Consider the following 13,681-nt stretch of genomic DNA (forward strand, 5'->3'; position numbering starts at 1 on the left):
TCAAGTTAGGTATCTATAAAGTAGGGGTTATAATGCCCATTTCACAGGCTGTTATGAGACGTCATTAGTTAGGCACTCAGCAAGCGCTAGTTCCTTCTCACCCCTCACCCTGCCTCCTTTATTATCACTCCTCCCAGCCTGGCCCTGCCCCCTCCTGTGTCCCTCTCAGGGGTCACTGGAATGGTTTTCCCTGACTCAGTTATTTGTGGCCTCAGGCATTTGTGCCCTCTCTTCCTTAGACCCGGGGCTCTTGAGGGGTAGACTGAGGCTTCTGGAGGCAGGCAGGGTCCCTGTGGTCTGTGCCACTTCTCTGGTCTCCTCTGCAGGGCCAGCCCCAGCTAGAGAGCTGCTGGTGCAAACCGTGTGATCTGTATTTTTTCTCACTTTAGCAATGATTACACCCTAGTCGACTGTGGCATCTTCACACTGCAAATACTGATAAATATTTATGAGGAGGAGAAAAGCCCAGAACTGCTAGGGGAGGTGGGGGAGGGAAGTGCCAGGCCCTTCTTTGCCAGCCAAGCTCAGACCCATCAGTGGTCCATTGGGCCCCAGAAGTAAGGGGGTAGGTGAGGGGCCATGGAGACAGCACAGAGCCACCACCGACTCCCCTTCTTGGAGGAGCGACTGTCTCCGTGATGCTGTGGGCCTCCCCGTGCCTTGCCCTGGACGCCTGCTGGACCTCCTGCTCCCAGGAAGGATTTGGGCAGTGTGCTTTCCTCTCAGCTGCGTGTGAGCCTGCTCCATCGCTCTGCATCTGCTCCATCACTCTCGCCCTCTCTGTTTTTTGTTCATTTGTCTTTTCATCTCTCATTCCATCTTTTGTTGTCACACCTCCGCGGCCTGCATCTCTGTCCTCTCCCTCCCCTCCCTCCTCTAACACCTTCTCTTATCCTCTGGGTCTCTGTGTCTGTCTGTCACTTTTCTTCTCTCCCTCCCAACATTTCTCTGAGTGATTCGGGGGCTAGATGATGGGGGATAGCTGAGGGGGTCTCAGGCTCCCAGCTGGGGGAGACAGCAGGGGAGCTGGAGGAGACGGCAGTGTGCCCTGGAAGGCGGGGAGCCCTTTGTGGGAGTGGGGACCGCACCTCTGCCTGACCCGGTGTCCAGTGCTCTGCTGTGGCCGTGGGCAATCCCTGCCCTTTCCTGAGCCTCAGTTTCTCCATTGATTCCTTAACTCATTCATTCGTTCACTCACTCAACTGATGTTTGGGGAATGCTTGTCCCTGCCATTCATTAACACATATTTGCCAAACCTCTACTAGGTGCACCTGCTAGGGCTTAAGACACAGCAGTGAATGCAAGAGACAAGGATCCCCACCCCCAGAGCGGACACTCTAGCAGAGTGGACAGGCGTCACTGTGGCCAGCAAGTCCCTTAAGTAGTAGGTTAGACAGTGGGAGTGCTGTGGAAAAAGGAAAACTAGAGTGAGGGCACACATGGGGGTGCGGGGTGGGCACACGGGTCGGGGGCTGGCGAGCAGATCTGTGCCGGGGGGACTGCTCCAGCAAGGCCCCTGAGGCAGGAACCGCCCTGGTGTGTTGGAGGAAGGGCAGGCGGCCCCGTGGCTGGAGGAGTGAGGGAGAATAGCGGGAGGGGGTGCGGGAGGGAAAGGAGGCAGGGCGACTGCGCAGACCTTACGGGCACCCCAGGCTTTTCCTCTGCATTCCTCTGCATGAGCCGGGAGGACTTTGAGTGGCACAGTCTGACTGACATCCTGACACATCCCTGCACCTGCGGTGGGAACAGCGCACTGAGGGACCGTGGCCGGAACCCGGGACAGCTGTAAGGGCGGCAGTGTGGCTTGGGTCGGGGCAGCGCTGGAGATGCTGAGATCTGATTATGCTGGCGCTGTTGCTGCTCTCAACACTTGGTCGGCGCCTGAAAGTCACTCTGGGCCCTTGTCCTCGGTCCTGCTGAGGGGTGCCCTGCCCGAGCCTTCCCCTGGGCGGGATGTGCTAACCCAGCCTCCATTTTTCTCTCCGCAGGGTGTTCAAGAAGGCGAGCCCCAATGGAAAGGTGAGTTTCTAGCAGCCGCACCCCAGCTCCTCCTTGACCCCAGACTCTTGTCCTTTCTTGGGCGTCTCTCCTGACCTTGCAGGACCCCGCACAGCCCCATCTGCAGGGAGACCCAGCTCTTGACCACAGGGGAGGGGCCTCTCAGGAAACTTTCTGTCTGAGGGGGGTGGTACGACTCCCCTGGACTTTAGGGAGCCCCTGCTCTGGTGTGGGGAGATGCGGCCTCTCATGCAGAGACTTCAGTGTGAGGACTATAATTAGAGTAAGTGCCAGGGCCCTCAGGGGACCAATTCCCTGGTGGGAGAGACCCCTGCAGCCTCTAGTGAAGCCTGGCAGCACCTGGTTATCCAGGGCAGCTCCCAGGGCCTGTGCTGCTTGCTTTCTTTCCACAGGCCCCAGGCTCCATCCTGCTTCCTTTCAGCTTAGCAAATAGATATTACTGACATCATTCCATGTCAGGTCCGGGTGGAGCTGCTGGTGACTGCGATGCGGTGTACTGAGATGAATAAGGCACGGCCCGTGCCGCTCACAGCTGAGGGCGAGGCAGATGCAGAACTGGGTCATTTCAACGTAAAGGGGCAGGTGTGAGATAAACGGATGCCCAGGGCTGCGGGACCCAGCCTGGGTGGTCAGGGATGGCTTCCCCTAGGAGGGATGCATTTCCAGGCAAGGCAGGGTGAAAGGGGCATTCTAGGCATGAACATAAATCACAGGGAGTGTGGGGGAATGGCAGCAGTTGCATCTGAGTGCCAAGAGGGAGGCAGAGGGGGTAGGGGCTGAGGGAGGAGGTTGCAGGGCTCGGTCCTGTGGTGTCTCGTGTCCAGGCATAGGAGCTTGGACTCCTGGCCTGGGCTGGCACATAGCACCACGTGTGCTCCCACGTCTCCCTTCTGCACCCACAGCAGACATCACCAATCACAGTACATGCTTTCCTGCTGAGCCAGGACCCATCCTAGATTCCTTCTCAGCCCGGAGCCCCAGGCAGCACCTACCAATTGATCAGCGTTGGCATTTGGAATGAAACCCATTTGTCATCTTACCTCTGGGCACCGAGGAACCATTAAAGGGTTTTCAGACCAGAGCAGCATCATTAGATTTGCATTTTAGGATGACCAGTGTGGCTAAGGAGGGGAGAAAGGCAGGGAGGGCGTGAGGCTGCAGACAGCAGATCGTGGGGTGCTGGTGTGCAGTCCAGGCGAGAGTGGCTGTGGGGAAGGAGAGGAGGGGGTGGATTGAGGACTATGAGGGAGGGAGATCATCCAGATTTAGGAATTGTGGAGGAGCAGGAAGCATCTTGGGCGACACTGGATTCTGGCTCAGGGTTCTTCCCTGAATACTGGCTATTGAGTGGGGCGCTGGCTCCCAGTTCCTCACTGCCTCAGAAAACAGCTCCTGTTCTGAGTGGGTCCCTGCCAGCCTGCACAGGGACGAGGAGCATCAGAGAGACAGAGCTCCGTGCCCAGAGCACCATGACCCTTGGCGCCTCTGGCCCTGCTCTGGGTTTCTCCTGGAGATGCACCCAGGCTTTCCTGCTGCTGCTCCACCCTCAGTGGTGCGCTCTCTCCAGGCCTCGGTGTCCTCATCTGTAAAATGGGAACAATAACAACTTCTTCATAGGGGTTTGGGATGAACAGGTGCTTTCAAAATTGTGCAGGGTTTGTTATTCTTACTATTAAGGCTGGGGCTCGGGTCCAAGTCCTGTTACGATTTCGATGAGGGTTGGGGATGGGTCTAGGAGTTCAGGGACAGCTCCCAGGGTGTCCTCCAGGCCAGGGGCCTGCACCTTTTCAGGGATGTGTCCTCCAGGCCCACAGCTGCTAATGTCCCCCGTGCCTCTCCTCCCCAGCTCACCGTCTATCTGGGAAAGCGGGACTTTGTGGACCACATCGACCTCGTGGACCCTGTGGGTGAGTCCCTGAGGCCAGGGAGGAAGGCCAGCGGGGAGGCAGGCTGGCCAGGCCTGATCCAGAGAAGGGGGTGTTGAAGCTCCCAGGAACGGTCGTCAGGTCTCCAGAGGAGCCTGGTGCCAAGAATGGGGCATGAGTGTCTTCCTGCTTTGGTCAGCAAACTCTTCCCGAGCAGCTGTTCTCCCCTTCACCTGAGGGCCTGTGAGAGGGGACTGTGGGAAGGAGGGAGGTGAGCAGCGGGGAAGGTGTCCTGGTGTGAATAAGGAGGATGAGGACGACGACGACGACGACGACGACGACGACGACGACAGCAGCCACCACTTCCTGTAAGGCTGATTAGGTACCAGGCACCGCTACTATTATTATCTCTGCTTTGCAGATGAGACAAAGGAGGCCCAGAGAGCCTAAGTAACTTGCTCCAGGTCACAAAGCTAGTAGGCCGAGGAGCCTGGATTCAAATCTGGGAATCCTGGCCACAGAACCTTTGTCCTGCTGCCTCTTGGCAAAGGGTGGGGGGTGGAAGGAAAACCTTAGGACTTGTGAAACGGAGGCTGTCCTCACTGATGTGGGGCTCTTGCCAAAGGCTGGGCTGTGGCTGAGGCACCTGCCAAGGTCTTATTCTAGTTCAGGGTTCTCAGCCTCAGCTCTCGTGACACTTTGGGTTGGATAGTCCTTTGTTGGTGGGGGCTGTCCTGTGCGTTGTAGGATGTTTAACAGCATCCTTGGCCTCTGTCCGTTAGATCCCAGGAGCACCCCCCCTCTCAATATGACAATCAGAAATGTTTTCAGATTGTGCCCCCTGGGGGACATAGCCACCCTTGGTTAGGAGTCTAAGAACCAGAGCTCCACTAGAAGAGCCTCAATCCACTGCCTCTTCCCACAGCTGTGGGGGGAGAGAGGCCCAGCATCACCCCTATTTTACGTGCGGGGACAGTGAGACCCAGAGAGGTCAAATGATCTTTTAAAGAGGGACATGGACAAAGAAGGTGACAGGTTGGGAGGATGGGCACTGGAAACTGCATGAGGCCAGTCCAGGTGAAGGAGTCAGGATGGGTCGCTTGGGAAGAATCATGGGAAAAGTGGCCCCTGCCTTCACACCACTGGGGCTGGCCCAGGAGGGCAGGAGTGACGTGTGGCTCCAGAACCCCAGCATGAGCAGAGAGAGCACAGTGGCGGGTTTCAGCTTGCTGGGAGGAAGACCTTTGCAACGTTGGGGCAGGAGACCTGGGGAGTCCCTACGGTTCCTGTGGGGTGGGGAGTCCCTGTGGTCCCTGTGTGGGTGGGTGGGGCAAGAGCAGCCTGGAGGCTGCAGAGAGGCCAGCGCCCCGCCAGGCCCCTCCCTTCCTGCCCCAGAGCAGGACGACCCTACTCTTCCTCCCCTGCCCTGTCTGGGACACTGCTTGCTGTTCTCTGAGCTCAGTGTCCCTTCTGCCATTTGCGTCTCCTCCCCGAGCTGTCCCCTTGGAGGTGGTGAGCAAGCATCCCGGGGTTCGCCTGTGGTCTACTTTGTGGTGCAGTTTCCAGTGGGCCGTCTGAGGCCAGGGTGGTCCAAACCTATTAAGGACGGCAGAGGTGGCACAGAGGCTGGGGGAGGGGCGGGAGCAGGAGGGAGCCGGCTCCCCAGCCTCACGCAGGCACCCTGAGAGCTGTACAGCGAGGGTTTACCAAGCACCTGCTTCGTACTGGGCCCTGTGGATCCCAGAGAGCTCTGGGGCACGGTCCGGAGTTAATCAAATGACTCACAGTGAGAAATACATTTCCATCACGACACTGAGTAGATTATATCTTCTCAATGCTTAACTATGCCCCATGGTTCCGCTTCAAACTCAGGGGCAAGTCCAAGCCCCCTGGCCTCACAGACTGGACACTTAAGGTCTGGCCTGGCTCTCCTTCCTCCACTGGCCTCTGGGATCTGCTCCCCCAAGCCTCAGAGCCTTGCTTCTCCCACTGCTGCCTAGCGCTGCCCCTTGGTCATGTAATTGGTGACCTGTACTTGCCCTTTAAGACCTGGCTTCAGCTTCGCTTCCCTGGGGAGCCCTGCCTGATACCCCTGGTTGGGAGAGGGCTCTCTGGGGCACCCCCACTGATATTCCACAGAGCCCTGGTGTCTGGCACAGTGGAAACACCCACAGTAAAAGGAGGGACGATGCATGGCAGGCTCTGGTGACAGGTGGGCACTCCCCTGACCAGCTGTCCCCTGGACCTGCCCAGGACTGAGATGGACCAGGTGTCCCCTGGGCACTCACCTCCAGACGTGGCCTCTCAGATTCCCTGAGGGGTCGGCTCTGGGGGGCAGTGTGGAGTGGGGGTGGCAGTGGGTTAGACGGTGATGTCAGCAAGGAGGTGAGCCCTGAGTCAGTTTCTAGCCTCTTAGGTTCTGGGTCCTTTGTGTCCGACTGGACTCCGCACTCCCAAGGCCAGGCCTTGGGACGTCCTCCGTGGTGTTGCACGTCCAGGCACCGTCTAAGGCTTTACACCCATTAACTCATTGAGTCCTCACAGGGCCTGTGAGGGAGGTACTACAGGGTCACAACCCCTGATCTGCAAATCTCAAATCCAAAAGGGTCTGAAAGCCTAAAATTGTCCTCAGTGTGACTCGGAATTTATTTAGTAGCAAAACCTGAGCTGAACCCAAAGGAGGCTCATTCTGCCTTATTTGGCCTCTTGGTGAGAATGTTCGCATTTTCCCACAGAGGCGTTAATGGGTCTCATCCTGGGGTGTGGCCCCGATCCTGCAGAGGGTGGTACAGGTTATGTGGAAGATGTACCATATGGCCTTTCTACATTTCAAAACTTCTAAATTCCAAAGTCTACCTGATCGTAGGGGTTTTGGATCCATGTTATTATTTTTACTAACAGATGAAGAAACAGAGAAGTTAAGTAACCTCCCCAAAGTCACCAGCTGGGTCGGCAAGGCCAAACTGGGGGAGGTGGTGGGGCAGGGCGGTGTCATCTCCTGGGTGCTGACTGTCCCCTTTCTCGCGATGCTTTTGGACAGATAGATGGCTTGCTTTGGGTTTGGCTTGGTGTTTGGGCCCCAGGAGTTTGAGAGTCAGGTTGGGATGGTCTGCTCACTCTCTGTCCTTCCTCCAGATGGCGTGGTCCTGCTGGATCCTGAGTATCTCAAGGAGAGGAGAGGTGAGGCTGTGGCCCCACCGGCAGCTAGTTAAGGGGCCTCCTCTTCCCTCCCCGACCTCCAGCCCAGGGCCTCCCTGACTCCCAGGCAGGACATCGGCTAATCTTATTGCCTCTCCCTGCCCATGCCCACCAGTTCTCCCCTTGACAGCTCCCAGGAACATCAGAGCAGGCGCCCTGGCCTACCCTGGCCTGGGGCAGCCCTGCCCTTGCCCCCTTTGGGAGAACCTGGCAATGCCCTGAGCACTTTCACAACACTGTACCATGACTAGGCCAAGGCTGGGGATGTGAATGGGGCAGGAGTTAGGGTCTCGTTTTACAGGAGAGGAAATTGATTTCCAGGGAGGTAAAGGATTGCCCAAGGTCCGCACGATGACAGGAGGTGGGGGTTGGGCTGGGAGAAGACCCCATGCCTTCTGGACACCACGCAGCACTTGTTCCCCCTCCCTCTGCTCCCTCTGCAACTGTGCTCCTTCCCCAGGCCCCACCCTCAGTCCTGCCAGCCTATTCAGCCCCACCAACCTCTCAGACCGTCGTCTGTGCCCCTCCCTCCACCCACCTCCTGGGCTGGGGTGGGGGGTGGAGAAGGACAGAACTGACCCCGCTGTCAGCCCTCCCCTTCTCCCAGGGACCAGGTGTGGGTGGCTCTTCCAGGTACCCAATGCCACCATCCCAAGGGCAGGGCCTCCCTCCCCTCAGGAGCTTTGGGACAGACCCATGGCCTCCGGTTGGTCTGGTCCCAGGGCTGCAGCTGGCACTCTGGGGGGCTCGATGTGCCCTCCCAGGCCCCTTCTCAGTGCGCCCTGCCCCCACAGTCTACGTGACACTGACCTGCGCCTTCCGCTATGGCCGGGAGGACCTGGACGTCCTGGGCCTGACCTTTCGCAAGGACCTATTTGTGGCCAACGTGCAGTCGTTCCCGCCAGCCCCCGAGGACAAGAAGCCCCTGACGCGGCTGCAGGAGCGCCTCATCAAGAAGCTGGGCGAGCACGCCTACCCCTTCACCTTTGAGGTCAGGGACCGCCAGCCCCTGGGGCCCCATTCCAGAGCGCCACCTCTAGGAGGCCCCGGGCGGGCGCATGGGGGCAGCTGGGGCAGCAGCTCCCCATCACCCCATTTCCCAGGGCACCTTGGGACGGGGGCACTGTCCCTTAGGCCACCTGGTAAGTGTCTCTTCTCTGGCCACTGCTGGGGCGTCACCCTTCCTTACCTCTGGGCTACTCGGCCATCCTGAGTCGAGGTCATTGGTGGGAGACAGGGGCCTTGGGGGGCGATGTCCCTATGCTGCCACCTTTCCATTCCCAGACTCCAAGATTCTGGATTTAAATGTTTCCCGTTTTCAGACTCTGATTCTGTGATTGAGTGAAATCCCCTTGCTGTGGGCTCAGGTTAGAGGACCGAGGAGCCAGAGGCGTCCTCTCCACTGTGGACGTGTCGGTTTCCCGCAGCCGCTGTAACAAACCCCCACCAACCTGATGGTTGTGAAACTGGCCCATTAAAACACAGATTGATTATCTTAAATTTCTGGAGGTCAGGAGTCAAACACCGGTCTCACTGGGCTAAAATGAAGATCTTGGCAGGGCTGCGTTCCTTCTGGACACTCTGGGAGAGAATCTGTTCCTTGCCTTTTCCAGCTCCTAGAGACCACTCGCATGCCTTGGCACCTAGCAAACCCCCCAACCACTCCCCCCCCCCCCCCCCCCCCCGGCCCCATCTTCAAAGCCAGCATGGCCAGTGGAGTCTCTCTCCCATCCCCTCACTCTGACCTGACTCTTCTGCTTCCTGCTTCCACTGTTAAGGACCCTTGTGATTACATCGGGCCCACTGGGATAACCCGGCATAATGCCCCCACCTCAGGATCCTTAATCACACCTGTAAAGTCCCTTTTGCCATGTAAGGTAACAGTGGCAGGTGTTGAGGATTAGGATGTGGACATCTTTGGGGGGCCGTTCTTCTTCCTACCACAGTAGACGTCATGGAAAGACCTTTTTCAACTTTTGTTCTGTGAGGACTGGGCTGGGCTAAACTCTTGAGATAAAGAAAACCACTTAAATCCTTGTCTTTACTGGAGGGGCCTTTGGCCCAGCGTGGGGCATGACTTGGCATGGTCTGATGGGGGAGACATGTCTGTACTCTGGAGCCCCTGGTCTGGTGGAAGAGACATGGCCTGTCCTTGGGGGCCCCTGGTCCCATGAATGAATGTGTAGGGGGTGGCAGGGGTGGGAGACACGGGGAGGTCAGTGGTGAATGTGACAGGTGGCTCATTCTGTCTGTCCTGACAGATCCCTCCGAACCTCCCATGCTCTGTGACGTTGCAGCCAGGTCCTGAAGACACCGGGAAGGTGGGTCACCCCCAAGGGAGCATCTCTCTGGGTCCAGGACACTTGTGTCCCCAGGTCCCTGGCTTTCTCTCTGGGAGGTGCTGGAGCCCTCCCCATGAAAGCCCCCTGTGTCCAGGCCAGGCTGATCCTGCCTCAGAGAAGAAGTCTCTTTTCAGATAGGGAAACAGATATGGTCCCTTAGCCCCGCATTCAGTTCTGTGCTCAGAGGCTGTCCTGAGTCACCCTTCCTGGCCTTGGTGTGGGCTGCCACAGGACCAAAATGTTCTCTGGACCACCACCGGGCTTCACAACCTCATATGGGGGTGCAGTCATTGCCATTTCACAGGTGAGGAAACTGAGGCTTGGAAGGAAGTGACACCACTAGTGTCTCAGGCCCCAGGTCTCTGAGCCCCAGCTTCCTCATGTGCAAAATGGGGATAATAGCATGTGCATCCTGTTGCTGAGAGAGAGGGTCGAGTGGGAAGCAGAAACACCACACCCCGGTGCCAGGTCTGTCCCCAGGAGGTGCTCCCCAAACAGGGCTGCCCAGGCGCCTGCTGTTTCCAGGCGGCTGCCTGGATGAGGAGGGCCACCCAGACAAGGCATGAGTCCAGGGAGTGGAGCCCAGTTAGGGTGGTCTGGGACGTCCAGGGGTGGGGGAGCTGGGGAGCAGCTGTGGGAAGGTCGGATGGGGGAGGCAGCCGCAGAGGGAGGCGGCACAGTGCTGGGCTGAGCACAGGGCTTCGGGGTCAGCCCGAGGGGCGGTCGGGCTGTGGCAGCTTGGGGTCCCCATCCAATATCCTCTTTTGTAAAATGAGAGGGTGGGCTGGGTGTGCTCTCGGGACCCTGCCCTCTCCAGGGGCCTGTGGTCAGCGACCCCTTCCCCACAGGCCTGTGGTGTGGACTATGAAGTCAAAGCCTTCTGCGCAGAGAACTTGGAGGAGAAGATCCACAAGCGGTGAGAAGGGGGCAGCTTCTGGCCTGGCTGTGGGCTGCCTGCTGGCACGGGGAGGGAGACGGGCTGTGCAAAGTCCGAAGAAGAGATAAGTAACAATACCTGGAAGTGCGCGAGGAGGGGCCGCACATTCCAGCCTTGGGAGCTCTGAGAAGGGCACTCTGGCAGGCTGGCAGGTCATGGAGGGCTTCCTGGAGGAGTGGCTCAATGGCCCTGACTCAGGCCTCAGCATGTTTTCTTTGCACCACCATACCCACTTCCTTCATCTCCCTGCCTCCAGTCTCCTCCTCCAGACTGCATGTCTTTTTAATTTTGTTTTGGAAAAAACCATGAAATTCAGATTGTCTTAAACAGTGAGCGAGATGATTCCTGGCCAGCCTGGACCCCCCATTTCTCAGTTCTCCTGGAAGGCAGGCCATCAGCAGGAGGTGGGTGGGGGAGGGTGTCACTGGAGGGTTCTAAGCAAGGGAGGGGAGTGGAGAAAGTGGAACCCACCCAGGTGAGAGGGAGGAGGAGGTGAGCCCCTGGCTCAACGAGGGGCCGCATTCTCCTGAAGAGGCGCAGCCCTGGGCAGACAGAGCCCAAGCTGGCAGCTGGAAGCAGCTGGCCCTGACTTCTGGGGTGGGCTGCCCAGCCCCACTCTCTTGCCTGCCCCTCCTGGGGTCAGATCCTGCCCTGCCTCCTGGTGAGGCTGGCCTCCGCCCCCACCGCTGGAGCACCTGCCTCCTGAGGCACGTTCCTGCATTGCAGCTGCTGAGGGAATGGGCTGAGTTTGCCACCTGGTGGCCACAAGATGTATTGCAGGCATCTCCAACTCCAGCCTGGGCACCTCCTGCATGGGGAGATGGGACCCTTCTCTCTGTCCTCCCTGTCCCTCTCTTCTTCTTAAGACCTGAGACCAGGGGAAAACAAGGGGGTTGTGGGTTGTGGGAGAGGCCTGAGCAAGGAAGAGGAGGCACTATTAACAGTCACCACCCTCACCCCACCAATGGCACATGGGAGTCCACGCCGCAGTTACTACTAATGATACAGTAACTGTCATTTATCGAGGGCTCATTAGGTGCACACTCTGCTCAAAGTGATGGATACGTATGAACTAATCCAATCCCCACAGCAGCCCTAAGGGGCAGGTCCTGCCATTACCATTTTACAGATGAGGGAACTGAGGCACAGAGGTTCATTTACTCAAGGTCATATAGTTAATAAGGAGAGGGCTAGGACTTTAACCCTGACTTCTGGGTTCCAGGGAGTGGAGGCGGCTTATCTGAGAAATGGGGGTGCTGGCATCCCAGCTGCCTCACTGAGGCCCCCTCCCCTCACCGCAGCCTTGTGTCCTCTTTCCTCCTGAGTGAGCCTGTCGCCTTCATTGAGCCCATCTCATCTCTGGGCCTCCGTCCCCTCTCTCAGCCCCCATTTCTTCATGATGCCCCGTCCCCCTCTGCATATTTTTATTTAATACATATTTAGCATGCATTTATTATATGGCAGGAACTGTCACAGGAGCTGAGAATACAGCAGTGAACAATTTAGACAAACATTTCTGTCCTGAAGGAGCTTGCTCTACTAGGGGACATAAGGGATGAAGGAAGTGAAGACGTAGTCCCTTTCTTACCATCCTGCTGGGGACCAACACACAGACCCACTTGAAGTGCTGTCACGGGGTGGTCCGGCCTCTGATGTTGTGGGAGGTCAGAGCAGAAGATCAGAGTGGGTGGATCCAGGAGGGTTTCCTGGAAGAGGAGGCGTTTGGATGGGCCTTGAAGAAGCAAGCAAATGAGGGCAGAATCGGGAAGAGGGTGTAACAGGCAGGGGGCCCAGTGCAGGCGAAGCTTCAGAGATAGGACTGGAGAGGCCATCAAGGATGACAGTGAGGAAGTGGAGGTGGCTGGGGACAGAATGAGAGAGGATGGAATGGGGCCAGATGGTGACAAGGCGCCTATGCCAGCCTCTGCAGTTTGGACTGGCTTCTAAGGCCATGGGGAGCCGTGGCAGTCTCTGGTGCAGGAGATGTGAGAATTGCGGGGAAAGGGGATGGAGGCTGGTGACTCTGGTCAGCTTTCGCTCTGCCCGTCTCCACTAGGAATTCTGTGCGCCTGGTCATCAGGAAGGTTCAATATGCCCCGGAGAGGCCCGGCCCCCAGCCCACAGCGGAGACCACCAGGCAGTTCCTCATGTCGGACAAGCCCTTGCACCTAGAGGCCTCCCTGGATAAGGAGGTAGGAGGCTCAGACGCGGCTTTCCCCGGGCTGGGACCTCCGACCCCAGCTCTCTCACCCTCCAGGACTCCTCGGGGAGGAGCTTCTGCCCCAAGCCTGGGACCAACCAGCTTGGCAGAGGGGTGTGAACCCACTGCTCTACCCCTGCCCGACCTGAGCTATAAGACCACACACCCACTGGAGGAAGGCGCCGGGGTCTTCTGCCAGCCCCCGTCTTCAGGCTGGCCCCCCCTCGAGGGGTGGGCACCCTGCTCCCTCTCGGGGGCAGCTGAAGGCGAGTGCTTAGGCAAGATGAGAGTAGGGCCCCTCGGTGAGGATTCAGAGCCAGGGCCCTGGCGGAGCGGGGCAGCCCTTCCCCACCTTCCTCCTGCTTCCAGACCCTCCTGTGTCTAAAATTCCAGGCAACCAGAGCCGGCAGGGACTTGAGAGACCATCTAGTCTAACCCCTCCATTGTGCAGAGGGGGAAACTGAGGCTTAGATCACCTGTCCAAGGTCACACTGCCAACAATTCAGTTATCTTTCAAGGTCCCGCAAAGGAACTGAAGTCTAACATGCCCGGTGGTTTAGCATCAGTGGGAAGTGGCTGACGAACTTGGGGCCAGAGTGGCCACGGTCTGGGGAGCCCAGGAGAAGCGTGTGGGGCCTCTTCTTCCTCCCCCTTACCTGGAGCTTTGGGACTCGTCAGTCCAACCCTTCTCCCTTCTTACGCCTCCCAGATCTATTACCACGGAGAACCCATTAGTGTCAACGTCCACGTCACCAACAACACCAACAAGACAGTGAAGAAGATCAAGATCTCAGGTATCGTGGGCAGAGGGCCAGCCCAGGGGGTGGGCAAGAGGCAGTCCTCCCAAGGGTTGGGGTAGCTGCAGGCTCTCCTCTTGTCAACAGCCTTGTAAATAACTAGTGGCCCACGGGGAAACCCAGGGCCTGCTCCAAGCCGAAGGATAAGGCTTTCGAGGCTGGTAACACAGGCGGCTTATTGGCCAGGTAATGAGTTTACTGTTTAAGCTGCCTCTTCTCTTAGGTCCCCTTGTTTCCGGGCAGAGCTGTCCTTGAGGGGAAGATTTTTGGCTATGAGAGGGAATGGGTGTGCTTGGGACTGCCCTTTGGGTGGAGGATGCGGG

General features: G+C 58.0%; 1 protein-coding gene across 12 annotated transcripts in view; it reads left to right on the forward strand.

Annotated features, from left to right (window-relative positions):
- ARRB1 (arrestin beta 1) overlaps positions 1 to 13,681 on the forward strand; it is a 76,318-nt gene that overhangs the window by 47,003 nt on the left and 15,634 nt on the right. For 9 of the 12 annotated variants that reach the window (XM_023645714.2, XM_070273287.1, XM_023645711.2 and 6 more), the window contains exons 2-9: positions 1,989 to 2,019; positions 3,866 to 3,926; positions 7,020 to 7,064; positions 7,877 to 8,073; positions 9,344 to 9,403; positions 10,273 to 10,340; positions 12,418 to 12,553; positions 13,271 to 13,355. In XM_023645714.2, the coding sequence (XP_023501482.1) occupies positions 1,989 to 2,019; positions 3,866 to 3,926; positions 7,020 to 7,064; positions 7,877 to 8,073; positions 9,344 to 9,403; positions 10,273 to 10,340; positions 12,418 to 12,553; positions 13,271 to 13,355 (683 nt within the window). Of the gene's footprint in view, positions 1 to 1,988; positions 2,020 to 3,865; positions 3,927 to 7,019; positions 7,065 to 7,876; positions 8,225 to 9,343; positions 9,404 to 10,272; positions 10,341 to 12,417; positions 12,554 to 13,270; positions 13,356 to 13,681 lie in introns of all 12 variants that reach the window. The other 3 variants (XM_070273291.1, XM_070273292.1, XM_070273293.1) reach the window with 1 other exon arrangement.

This window comes from Equus caballus, chromosome 7 (genome assembly GCF_041296265.1).
Source record: "Equus caballus isolate H_3958 breed thoroughbred chromosome 7, TB-T2T, whole genome shotgun sequence".
NCBI lineage: Eukaryota > Metazoa > Chordata > Mammalia > Perissodactyla > Equidae > Equus > Equus caballus.